Source organism: Dryobates pubescens, chromosome 9 (genome assembly GCF_014839835.1).
Source record: "Dryobates pubescens isolate bDryPub1 chromosome 9, bDryPub1.pri, whole genome shotgun sequence".
NCBI lineage: Eukaryota > Metazoa > Chordata > Aves > Piciformes > Picidae > Dryobates > Dryobates pubescens.
In genome coordinates, this window is record NC_071620.1 from 9,404,696 (window position 1) to 9,418,060 (window position 13,365).

The 13,365-nt window shown below is 41.9% G+C and overlaps 1 protein-coding gene across 1 annotated transcript in view; it reads right to left on the bottom strand.

Moving 5' to 3' along the window:
• The window catches only part of AHRR (aryl hydrocarbon receptor repressor), a 99,715-nt gene that overhangs the window by 71,264 nt on the left and 15,086 nt on the right, over positions 1 to 13,365 (bottom strand). Inside the window, exons 2-3 of the mRNA XM_009896713.2 lie at positions 8,288 to 8,359; positions 139 to 320 (exon numbers count right to left, since the gene is read on the bottom strand). Coding sequence (XP_009895015.2) covers positions 139 to 320; positions 8,288 to 8,349 — 244 coding nt within the window. The 5' untranslated portion in view covers positions 8,350 to 8,359. The remainder of the gene's footprint in view (positions 1 to 138; positions 321 to 8,287; positions 8,360 to 13,365) is intronic.

The following is a 13,365-nucleotide window of genomic DNA, read 5'->3' on the forward strand; positions in this document are numbered from 1 at the left end:
GAGAAGATAACACAGAATTTCCAGCACAACATCCCGTGCACAAAGTAAATCCATGGTTAATTCTACTCAGGTTCAGCACAAAGCAGCAACACATTAGAGGGAGACTTTTAGTGGGACACTGGTATATTAAAGACCTACCTTGAAAGAAACTTTTGACTCGCAGATAGCTGACACTAAGGCGCAGGACAGAAAGTTTGTCCAGCTTCGATATGATGTCAGGTGGAAAAGGCAGGAGGCTGGCCAGGTGGTCCAGTTCCGCATTCAGACGGTCCCTGTGTCTCTTCGAAGGATTTGATTTTTCATTCCCAACTGCAGGCCTTCTGTGGTGGGGAACACATTTTCAATTACATGTTTTACCTCCTGATATTACAGTCAGAGACTCAGATGTTGTCTGCAATTAGTTGATAACAGGCATATTTAACTTACCTTCTATGAAAATCTTTGAAGTTTCTGTTCCCTGCCAAAACTAGATTTACCAATCTGCATTGGCCATAGTGCAAAGACATGGACACTGGACTCTCTTTTCACATTTGCCCAGTGAAAAACAGACAAAGAATTAATATCTCTTACTCAAGACCCTTTCACTTCAGGGAATGGGTACTATCTCCACATTGTAGCCAATGTCAGGAAAAACAGTTTCTCATCTGGGTTGTACAAATGAAGGTCAGAAGAGCAGAGGAAAATTACTATGACTAATGCACGAACCTATTCAATATCCACTGTATTCATTCAAAGCATCTTAGTTCCCTCCATTTAATGACTCAAAATCAACCTGTGGGTCAGGAGATAATTAAGAAATGAGCCTGTCTTTAGACATGATTTATAAACAGTATGGCAATAAAGGTGAAAGGCATTCTTTCCTCAGGTTCACAAATCCTCTGAACATTTTCACATTTACCTTCCTGCATCAGTAACACAATTAAGAATTTGGTTTTTCTCTTAAGAACGTTGATAGTCCTCCCAAGTCTAACATTACTAATATTACTCAGATTTCTAAGCCAAGCACTCCGAGTCCATCCCCATTTCATGTCTCTCTCATGTAGTGGTCAGGACCAGGTGCCTCAGAAAAGCTATCATGAAAATGAATTATGACTAAATACATTGCAAGTGAGGAAACTCAGTTTTGGAGTGTCCACTGATATCCTTTTCAGAGAATGTGTAAGACGTTCTCAAGAGGGGGAAAAAGAAAAGCTGGTGCACTTCCACAGGGTGATGGGAACCTGATTTCCAGAACATCAAAGGGTGATCAGTACGGAAGTACAGACTACTCAAGTAAGCAAGAAGGTGGTTATCTCCAGCAGAAAGCCATTACTGGACCCACAGTATTCAAGTGCATTATCCAGGAATGAGCCACAGGCCACTGAAACCATAAACTACACGGATGCATGACCTCAGAGGGAGTGCAGCAGCTCAGTGATCTAGTGTAGGGTGTCCCTGCCCATAGCAGGGGGGTTGGAACTAGATGATCCATGTGGTCCCTTCCAACCCTGACTAATACTATACTATACTATCTTCTCTCATTCATACAGACACTCTTCATTCTGCTAGGTTGAGTGAGCCTTGGGTCATAGCTGGGCATGTGTATGGTTAGTCACAATTATACACCCTCTCTTACAGGTATGCAGTGTGCTACTGGGTCCTGTTTCTCAAATAACTTGGAAAAGGGGCATTAAAAGCCATATTTTATTTGTATTACTATGTTCAGGCTGAACCTTGGACTTCTGGAGGGCAAACTTCAGCCTGTTTATGAAACACGTGGCACTTGGTCTAGTCGTGATGTCTCTGGTGACAGGTTGGACTCAGTGATCTTTGAGGTCTCTTCCAACCTTTGTGATACTGTGATAGTCAAGTTGGCATTTCTAGGGGACTTAATGCTGTGTCTGCTGGTCTTCCACTCACTCTTGTAATGTCCATGTTCAAATTCTTACTGAAGTATATTGCCACATATCTCCAGAGTAAGAGTCATTACGAGAAAAATCAAGGATGAAAAGATGGAAAAGTATTCAAGGAAATTGTAAGTGGGTTCATGGATTCCACTTTAATGTCAGTAAGGGCAAGGATCAGAACCTTACATAGCTTACCTGGTGCTTCAGTGGTGGATCAGCGTAAAGGTAATAAATTATACCACTGTACTAACTGCATTTGCACACTCCTCACAGTCACTAAATTTTTCAGCCATTATGTTATTTTGAGCATTAGCATTTCACAAAGTGGTTAAAGGGTTACATTATAACATTTGCATGATCCCTTCTCAGAATTGCAATATTAATTTATCATTGTAACTCTTTAAAAAAAAAACAAAAACATAACTTTGTGCTTAAGAATTCATAAAAACAGTATCAGTGTGTCTGTGGTTGCTGCTAATTGAGAACACAAAAGTAAGTGTGAAAGATTCATTGCTGCTTTTGAGAGCCCCACTTCATTTTAACAGGACTTTTGTGGACAAAATGAATGAAAATATGTTTGAGGTAGGTGTCAGTGAAAATAGAGGGACCTTGACAGGCTGGAGAGGTGGGCACAAGCCAACCTCATGAGGAAGGAAGGAAGGAAGACCAAGTGCAGGGTCCTGCATCTGGGTCAAGGCAATCCCAGGCATAAATACAGGCTGGGCAGTGACTGGCTGGAAAGCAGCCCTGAGGAGAGAGACTTGGGGGGGCTGGTGGACAAGAAGCTCAACATGAGCTCTCAGTGTGCACTTGCAGCCCAGAAAGCCAATCAGATCCTGGGCTGCAGCAAGAGAAGTGTGGCCAGCAGGACAAGGTGGGTGATTCTCCCCCTCAGCTCTGGTGAGACCCCACCTGGAGTACTGCCTCCAGTTCTAGAGCCCCTATTACAAGAGGGATCTGGAGGTGCTGGAAGGTGTCCAGAGAAGGGCCACGAGGATGATCAGAGGGCTGGAGCTCCTCTCCTATGAGGACAGACTGAAGGAGTTGGGGCTGTTCAGTCTGGAGAAGAGAAGGCTCCAAGGTGACCTAATTGTGGCCTTCCAGTATCTGAAGGGGGCCTACAAGAAGGCTGGGGAGGGACTTCTCAGGATGTCAGGCAGTGATAGGACTAGGGGGAATGGGATGAAGCTGGAGGTGGGGAGATTCAGGCTGGAGGTGAGGAGGAAGTTCTTCACCATGAGAGTGGTGAAGCCCTGGAATGGGTTGTCCAGTGAGGTGGTTGAGGCCCCATCCCTGGAGGTGTTTAAGACCAGGCTGGATGGGGCTCTGGCCAGCCTGATCTAGTGTGGGGTGTCCCTGCCCATGGCAGGGGGGTTGGAACTAGATGATCCTTGTGGTCCCTTCCAACCCTGACTGATACTATGATATAATTCCTGCTTTTTCATTCAAAATTGCCAGTACTGATATGTGGCACTTCCATAACACAGTGAGTTACTTTCAAGGACATGGGGGAGATTTTGTTGATTGGTATCAGTGAAAAACTTTCCTCTATTTGAGAGAGCAAATATGCAACAAATAATGTAATCAGCAAAGATGGAATACTCTCTTCCTTTTCCAGAGTTACCTATTTTACAAAAAAGGGTATATCTTCTGGGCTTTAGTTTTTTTACAGTAAACACCAAAGTTCATCCATCTTCACTACAATATCAAAAGGATGTCTGACCTGTGGAGAGCAGTGACTTTCTAGGAATATAAGCCTATAGTCGAGCAGAAGCTAAAGAACATAAGCTTTTATTAACTGTTCTTTATATATGACCAACAAGGTGAAGAAAGGAAGCAATTTAGGACACGAAAAAAAGATACTAATTCCAATATGGAAAATTAGACTGATGAGTTCAAGGAGTAAAAACTGTCAAGATTAACATGAAATAGAATTCATTCAAGCCTCTTTACCACATAAAATAGTGACTGCTTTGTGCCAGAGAGGTATGGTTTGAGGCAATTATGTGGACTGCATTATGTGTACTGAGCATAAGGAACAGTTTTGTGGAGATTGCAGGGAATGGTGTAAAAGACTACAGGAGAAAGCTCAGGACTGAGTCTTCCTGAAAAATTAAGGAAATGATTCAGTAAGGGAGTGAATCCAAACAAAGAGGGGTTTGATGTAAATGGTAATTAGGTGCCAAGTGGATGCAATTTAAAACAATGCGAGTTCCATGGAAAGCCGAGCCGTGCTATCCATAAACAGAAAAGGACAGGCCGGAACATTTTTCAACGAGCTGGTTTGAGGCAAACGGAAATTCTAGCCCTTCTTTTGAGCTGCAAGTAGAAGGTGCTTCTTGTGTTTGTGTACGTCAGGCCTAAACAGAGCCACAGCACTCACTCTACGACATCTCTTTTACTCTGCTTTCCATACAGCACTACAACAGTAAAGTAGCACGTGGAATTAAAACAATAAAGCTGGCACTTCCTTCTTTGCACCGGTACACTCTTCAAATTCTGCTCTGCAGTAACAAGCACTCGTACCTGTACCAGACCCGTACCACCATTCCCTGTTCGTTAGGAACGGAGCGTGGGAGCTGGTGAGGAGAACGTTTTCTCTTTCAGTGGTACACACGGCATTGAGCCATTTGTGATTTAATGATTCAATGTGCCCATGACCGCCACCAGCGTAAACCAGTTTGGTGAGCTTACAAAGGAATTTCCTGCAGCTACAACTCTGTCTGCTGTTCTCTACCCTCTGAGGGAGCCCTACCCTGTTAACGAAAAAGTCACTCGGACCAAGTGTTTTTTTTAAGTACGCCGAAGTGTTGAAGCAGGAGATGATCTAAACTGAGAAAAATCTATTCATTCACTGTGACAACAAGCTTTCAGCAATAAAGGAAAGGGGAGAGACTAAGAAATGCAACAGATAGTCTAAGAACAAAGTAACAGTGCCCAGAGTGACTGAGATGTGCTCGGGCATTTGTGTAGGTGTCCTGTCAGAGCTGTATATGTGCAAGCGTTCACTATCTCCTACGAGGAAAAAGAACCAACTGAAAGCTGTGTGATGGAAAGGGGGCCTTTTGACACCTAGCTCTTCTAGGTCTTCACAGTAAGGAAAGGCAAAGGCAGAACTAATGGTCAAGAAGACACTACACTGGGTGAGCAGATGAAAGGTAGGATAGTGTGACACGAAGTAGGAAGATGGACTATGCCACAGAGAGCCTTAAAATGAGAAGTAGGAAGCGGCAAAGAGCTGCACCTCCTGAGGTCTCTGTTTACCCTGGCACTGGTATAGTTCTGGCTGAAGTGGACAGTTTGGAGCAGTTATAGATACACTCAGAGCTAGGGCAGCTGTAGCTTGCCATTTAAAGAGCTATAAAACATTACAAGAAATGTTTTGTGGAAGGAGAGAGTTTTACAAGATGCCAGGGTTTGAGACAAAGAAGTGGCTGAAGCTCTCAAATGGTAACTGTCCTGAAGTGTTGCTTTAGAATTTCTGGTATAACTTCAGCACAGTGATTTTAGCTTGAGGTTAAAAACAAGATCTGTTTAGTTGTCACATGCTTGAATTACCAGCAAAATGTTAAGATTTCCACAGGAAGCAAACACTTGGTAGAAAATATTTCCTTTAGTTAAAACTCCGGTTCTCTGTCTGAAAAGCATCTCTGATGGAAATTTTTCAATCAGTCTGAGCTTCAGGTGTTTGAACTGGTTCCATAAAAGTCAAAATTCTTTAGTGTAGACTACATTTCATGGGACTTGTTTGAAAGCTTTCTGGGACAAAAGTAGAATACCTGGGGGGCGGGGGGAGTGTTATTTATTTGCATGTATAAAGGTAGAACTTGAAAACAATGCATTGTCTGAAGAACTGGCAATAAATAAGTGTCTTCCAGTTCTATTTGGAGAAGAAGGCTTCAACAGTCCTGAAATGTCAGTAAAATCTGTAGGACTGAAGGAGAGACTGTGAAAGGAGTTCTGACACCCAACAAGTCTCAGACATTAACAGGCTCTTTAGATCAGAGTTATGAAGTCCCTGACTGAGGGAATGAGCACAGAAAAGGCTTACCAGAGATGAAGCCCACAAACAGATAAGGTTTGAGGATAACGATCAGAGTTGCTAGGAACTGAGAAATCGCCCTCAGCAAGTGACAAGTAATCAACCACAGAAAACAGAGGGTTTTGTTGGAGCTCAGTATTCTAATAATCCAAAGCATGTGAATGCTGTTGTTGTAACCAAACCCAAATTTTTCATCAAATTGCATGTGTCTTGGCAGGATAAGCTCATGCTCAGATACCTGCACCTCATTCTCACTAACCTCTTTTTAAGGTAGCATTACTGATCAGAAGATGAAAATATGGCCTCATCCAGTTCAGTGAAATTTTGCCTCTGACTGTTGAAACTAGAACTTCATCAAAGGTTCCTAAGGACATTCATATTCTTAACTAACAAGCCATTATCTTAGCCACTGCTTTTATCTGTAAGTCAGCTTCAAGAAAAGTTCTTCTAGCTACTACATATGCTCCAAACACAAAGCTTTGTTTTCTCAAAGCAACTCAACTCTCCCTCCTTTCTCACAAAAGTTATGATTCATAAACAGCTCTGTGCAGAGGTTATTTCATGTACTGGAGTGGTTCCACACCTTGTGCAGTTATAAAGCTAAATATCCACATCCACACTTGAACGGCGGGGCAGAAACGTTACATACATTTTGGATGTAACACTCAGGTTTTGCAGGAAGAAAATTTTTCTTATGTCATTATTTTTGTCTGTTGAAATTGTAACCTGTGATACACTCCGCAGTCAAAGAAATGTATTTTTTAAGTGGGACCAAGTGGTTCAGCTGCAAACACTCTGCAAAATCCAAACAAAATCAAAGATTTCACTCAAACATTCAGAGAAACTCCTCTTTGATTTCAGACCAATGTATACAATTTTTAGCCAAGTGGGCTACTTTTAGAAATTCTGAGCAACTGAAAATAGGGAAATCCATTTTAGATACATCCTCATCCTTTAATTCTCTACAAAGGCCACCAGTGCTAGTTCATCATTTTAACTCAGTAAAAATGTTTGCTTCATATCTATATAACCAAGTGGAACACAAAAGATGTGAAATGGTTGTATTAAAAAGCTTCATTTCACAACACAGTTTATAGCATCTGGAAATCATTTTTCATTTAGTAATAGCAAACTTTTTTCCCCTCCCATTTCAAGTACCTTGTACTACACCTTCCCACTGCTTACTTTTGTTTTCTTCTTTGCCTTCACACATACAATTCTTCTCTTGCATTTTATTCCTAATGAAAGTGATCCCATAGTAAATAGTGGTTAAAAATTATGTGATCTTTATGCAAAAGATGAGTCACTGTCTGCTTTTTCACTTGGCTGAACTGACCCACTTTCCAGACTCACACATGTTAGACTTAGCGATGCCCCAAGCAGGGCTAAGCCAAGGAAGGGGAAAGGGGGAGTGAGTGCGATGCCAGTTCTCTGGTGCACACACAGCTTCTGAAAAGGCACCTTGAACAGGCAGTGCAAACACAGGAGCAGGGAAGTGGCAGCCACCACTCCAGCTCATTGCCCAACTGATATTTAGTCCACCAACATCTTCTGCCTATGAAAGAATGTTGTCCCTCTCCACCTCTTATGGCAGTGTACTCTGCATCACACTGTGGTACACACCACAACCACCACTGGCCTCCTCCTCAAACACCCAATGATGGGTAAGGATGGTTTGACCCATGCTCAGCATCCTTTCTGGAGCCAATCTTAACCATGAAGAACTAGCATCTTGAACAGGGATTTCTTTCTGCAGAGAAAGTTTCTTAAACAGGCTGAAGTTTGCACTCCAGAAGTCCAAGGTGAAGGTTCTGTTGGTGCTCCTCCCTATCTCCCTGCATATTGAAAACTTCACTATCTCGTGGTCACTGCACCCTAGACAGCCTCCCACGATCACATCTCCCACCAGCCCTTCTCTATTGGAGAATAGCAGGTCAAGCAGAGCCTGGCCTCTGGTAGGCTCACTTAACAGCTGCATCAGGAAGCAGTCCTCCATGCCCTCCAGGAATCTTCTGGACTGCCTCCTCTCTGCTGAATTAAGTTTCCAGCAGATATCTAGCAGGTTGAAGTCGCCCACAAGGACAAGATCTGATGATCTTGAGACAGCCTCCAGTTGTTTGTAGAATAATTAATCAGCCTCCTCATCCTGGTTGGGTAGTCTGTAACAGACTCCAACCAGGATGTCAGATTTGTTAGGTTGCCCTCCGATTTTAACCCACAGGCTCTCAATCCCTTCATTCTCCACCTCAAGTTCTGTGGCAAGAGATTAAGCCTCTCCTGTGTCAGCAGACCAAGCAAGAAAGAGACTCCCAACTCATACATTTGAAGGGAGAAAATTGGGATGAATATGATACTTAACTGTTTCTGAATGGGTTTCCTCCTTTTCCTCCCAGCATATAGGCATTCTCCTGGTGGAATCATAGTTTTGATGCTGAAAGATAAAAGGAATAGATTTCTTAGTTTAGAGTTTTCTGTTTCTGTACAAAATGACAACACCGAGGAAGTTCCTTCAGTGTGGCCTTCAACAACACTAAAAAGCACAGTGGCATTAGTTAAGATAGAAGCTTAAGGCTTATTCCAATTTCCTACTTTAATATTATTAGAATATTGATATTTATATTCAATTTTCATTTTTTCAAATTAAGTACATGGTATAAACATTGGTATAAAACACATCCTGTTTACTCAGTAGCCAAAATTAGGTGTTTTTTTTCCCTTCTAGGCTCATTTTAAAATCAGCTAAACAAATAAGAAAGAAAAGGGAGGATTTCACAGCTTTTTTAATAGTTGGGGATGCTCTTTCATTACTGACACTGTGATAAGTGGGATGAAGTTATTCAAGTCAGCATTTTTCCAGGTCCTCATGTCCTCATTTTTAAAGACTGAAAGTATATCTGTTGGTAGCTCAAGAAGTGATACAAGGAAATGTGGTTAGCACTAGGACCCAATGCAGTGCTGATGGAGGTGACAATTTGGGGGAAAAGTTAGCCTTATTATTGCACTGTTTGAGTATGTTAGCCTTAGAGGCATTGCACACCCACAAACAAGTCTTTGCATTCAGTCTGTTTAAATCTTCTGGAGGTTAGCTCCCGAAGTCTCCATTGATTTTCTGCCTGAAAGAGTATTTTAAATCTTGCTGTGTGCTGCTCAACAACGGGTGCACACTGATGAGAGGTTACCACATCTCAAGGGTATTTGCTGCTTTGTGTAAAATTAAAGGGAACTTCTGTACCACTGAATCAAATCTCACATTACTGAAGGCACATGTTACGTAATGTAAATCATAAATTCACTGAATTTACCGATTTAAAAACTCTTTAAAGGAGCTTTGATTTTCATTGAAAGACAGCCTTTTGATAACTAGAAACCCACTGCTATCCAGCTTAAATTTGTTCACGGTCACTTTATGCCCATTTGTTCTTCTGCCAACATTGTCTTTTAGTTTAAATAGCTCTTCCTCCTCCATTGTGTTTACTCATTGGTGTATTTTTAAATATCAGTCATACCTTCGGTCAGCCTTCATTTTTCTATTCTAGGACCACCCAAACTCTTTTACTCCCGTGTTACAAACTCTTTATCCTTCCTAGGAGCCTTTATTGTCTCATTTCAGTCAATCTGTCTAAAACATGGATAATCATCAACAGATTATTAAGTAAAACACAGAAGGATTTAATTTATGCACACATATACATATTTACTGACAAATCAATAATTCTTTATGGGAATTAGTTGATATTTGTATGACCACATGTTGCATTTCCATAGCCATTATCAAATTCATGTCTCATTGTCACTTTGTGGCATCCTAATAATACCCATTTTTCTGTCTTCATTCTTAACTTCCAATAAATAAATGCATGTCTTAGGGAGGAAATCTTATAGTGCTTAAGTGCTTAACCTCCTCATTCACACAATCAATCTCCAGTTCCTTTTTGTTATTCTGTATTTGAAAATGACTGATCAGGAGGGAAACTGTATGCAGAGTTCCTCAACTACCTGTTTGGAGACAATCACATTTTTATTAAGAAATTTCATGCAAAACCAGAAGCATGCCGATAAACTAAGTTGATGTATCACAGTATTGACGGCACAATCAACTTAGTTGCATACAGTTTCCCTCCTGATCAGTCATTTTCCTTTCAGCACATACTGCTGACCCAGCTGCTTCCACCAACCCTCCAGTTCTTTACTAATCCACAGCAGCATAGCATCCTTCGCTAAACTGAGATAGATGAAGTCTACTGTATTTCCTTCATCTGGAAAATCAGTTATTGGAAAGCTCTCAGGTTACTCTGTCAAAATCATCTAAATCTACATTCCATTTTTACTCCATTACACAACTAACCACAGTTGTTAACGGTTCTTCCCTTGAGAATTCATTCTAAAATGACACATACTATAAAAGATCAGGCAAATAGGTTGGTAGTTGCCGTCTCTCATTTGCAGGTGATGACAGAAACACCACTCATTTTCCAATTGGTGCAGTGTCAGGTACAAAGTTCTTGTCAAAATAAACAAAAACATTTTTTTCATTATTACTGGATGATTTTGTCTGACATCAGATGGATGAACTGCCTGGCCAAAGTCTATGAAGGAGATGATACCATGCAGTGACTACTGCTCCAGGTTAACAAAGTTTGTTTATCCCACAGCTTTTGCTTAGATAAAGTTTTCTTGTCATCTTCAAAGATCTTGGTAGGTTAATCTAGTCTGCAAGCTCATACCAGACAGAGCCCAATGAAGAGCTACAAGGATGACTAAGGGACTTTGAACATCTCTCTTATGAAGAAGGACTGAGAGAACTGGGACTGTTTAGTCTGGAGAAGAGAAGGCTGAGAGGGGATCTAAATAATGTCTATAAATATCTGAAAGGTGGGTGTCAAGAGAATGGGGACAGGCTGTTTTCAGTGGCACCCGGTAACAGGACAAGGGATAACGGATATAAGCTACAACACAGGAATTTCCACCTCAACATGAGGACAAACTTCATTACTGTGAGGGTGATGAAGCACTGGAAAGGGCTGCCCAGAAGGGTTGTGGAGTCTCCTTCTCTGGAGACTTGCAAAGCCAACCTGGATGTGTTCATACGTGGCCTTCCCTAAGTGATCCTGCTTTGTCAGGGGGTTGGACTGGTTGATCTCTGGGGTTCCTTTCCAATCCCTGACATTCTCTGATTCTGTGAATTTTTTTGTAACAGTCTGTGAGGTTTTAAGATTTCCTCAACTCTGGTGGGTTCAGTGGGAAGCAGAATTGGTGTGCAAATCCCAAAAGAACTTACACAGCTTCTTGTAAGACCTTACATTAAAAGATATCTTCTTTATATTTGTAGTGGGTTGATCCTGACTGGATGCTAGGTGTTTACCAAAGCTTCTCTGTAACTGTGGTAACTTCCCTTGTCAGCTGGACAAAGGAGAGAATCTATAACCAAAGGTTCATGGGTTGTAACAAGGATAGGGAGATCACTCACGAATTACTGTCAGAGGCAAAACAGACTGAACTTGGGGGAAAAATAACTTAATTTACTACTTATCAGATCAGAGTAGGATAATGAGAAAAACCCCCTAAATCTTAAAATACTTTCACCCCATCCCTATATTCTTCCTGGGCTTAGCTCCCTGGGCACTCCTATCAGCAAGGCAGGGGAGTGGGGGTTGCATCAGTTCATCACACATTGTCTCTGTCACTCCTTCCTCCTTGGGTGAAGAGCTCCTCACTCACTTCCTCTGCTCCAGTGTGGGGTTCCCTCCCACAGGAGATAGTACTCCACAAACTTCTCCAATGTGAGTCTTTCCCACGGGCTGCAGTTCTTCACAATCCCTGCCAGCAAATCTGCGGCACTGCAGGCTCCCTTCCCCATAGGTCCACAGGTCCTGCCAAGAGCCTGCTCCAGCACAAACTCTCCAGCTTTGAGCATCCACCTGCTCCAGTGGATATCTGCTCCAACATTAGCCTCCATGGGCTGTAGGGGAACAGCCTGACTCACTATGATCTTCACCATAGACTAAAGGAGAATCTCTGGTCCTGCATCTGGAGCACCTCCTGCTCCTTCTTCACTGACCTTGACATTTGCAGCATTCTCTCACATATTCTCACTCTTCTCCATCTGCCATTGCACTTGTGCAGCTGCTTTTTCCACTTGTTAAATAAGTTACCATTGTCACTGATGGGCTCAGCCTTCTCCAGCAGTGAGTCCATCCTGAAGCCAGTTGGCACTGGCTCCATTGGACACAGGGGAAGCTTCTAGTGGCTTCTCACAGAAGCCATCCCTGTAGCCCACTTCACTACCAAAATCTTGCAATTCAAACCCAATACAATATCGTAACACTTTCATGTTCTGAATCTTTCCCATCCTTAATATGAATCTATGACTCATAGTTCATGTTTCAAAACAGTGTCACATGCCAGACTTCCCTTCTTTTGCCTTCATGAGTAAATTACAAGGAGGAAAAAGACTTGGACAGCATAATTCAACTGAAAACTGGAAATTAAGAATTCATTCCATTTCCCAGAAGGACCACTTTGTTTTAACACACATTCTGCTTCAGCTGATGAATAGGTGACAGCAAATAGAAACAAATAAAAAGACTTTTGGTATACAAATAGCTGAAACCCAGGAAATAACTAGCAAACAATATGAGCTAGAATTCATGAAGTAAAAAATGCTGGTTAAGAAAAATAAAGGCCCAAAGGAAAATTCACAAATTGCAGCACTAAAGAGAAAAGGTAGCACACTTTCTAGAATGTTAGGAACAAAGGGCATCTAGAAAGTGTGCACAGTGCTTATGCCATGGAGATGGCTGCTTATTAGAACTGCATAAAAGCTTAAGAGCATTTGACAGATTTATTTCTACTATATGAAAAGGAGGAGAATCATGCACTTGCATCAAATAGGAATGCACCACGCACTCTTCAGGCTTTCTACAGGAACTTTCTGTGGAATTAGGACAAGAGGTTACCACAGCAACATGGTACGAAGCACTGTCTCAGCAGCTGAACACTGATGTCCTAGATATGCATACAGCCAAGAAATGCTGCTTCTATACCACTAATAACAATAGTGGTGATCACAAAAAAAAAATGGAGTTTGAGAATGAATTTATAGGAATGAAGATGAAGTCAGAAGGCTCATGGATAATGGTCCTAAAAATACAGCTGAAAACAGCACTTGAAGTTGTTGAGCTGCACACAACCACAGACCAAGAAAACCCTGCAGAAGAGTCACGGTCCTGTCTGGACCATGTCCTCTTCTGATTGTTTGGGAGCTCTGCTCTCCACCACTGGGACAGAACGGCCCATCTCCACTGCTCCAAGTGGATGGGGCTCCTTCCCCTACTAGCCCACCAGACTCACATGTGAATGAGAAACAGGAAGGAGATGGCAGGGACACACTCCACTGCTCAAAACAATTGTGCTCTTTCCTTTCTCTTTCTCTTTCTC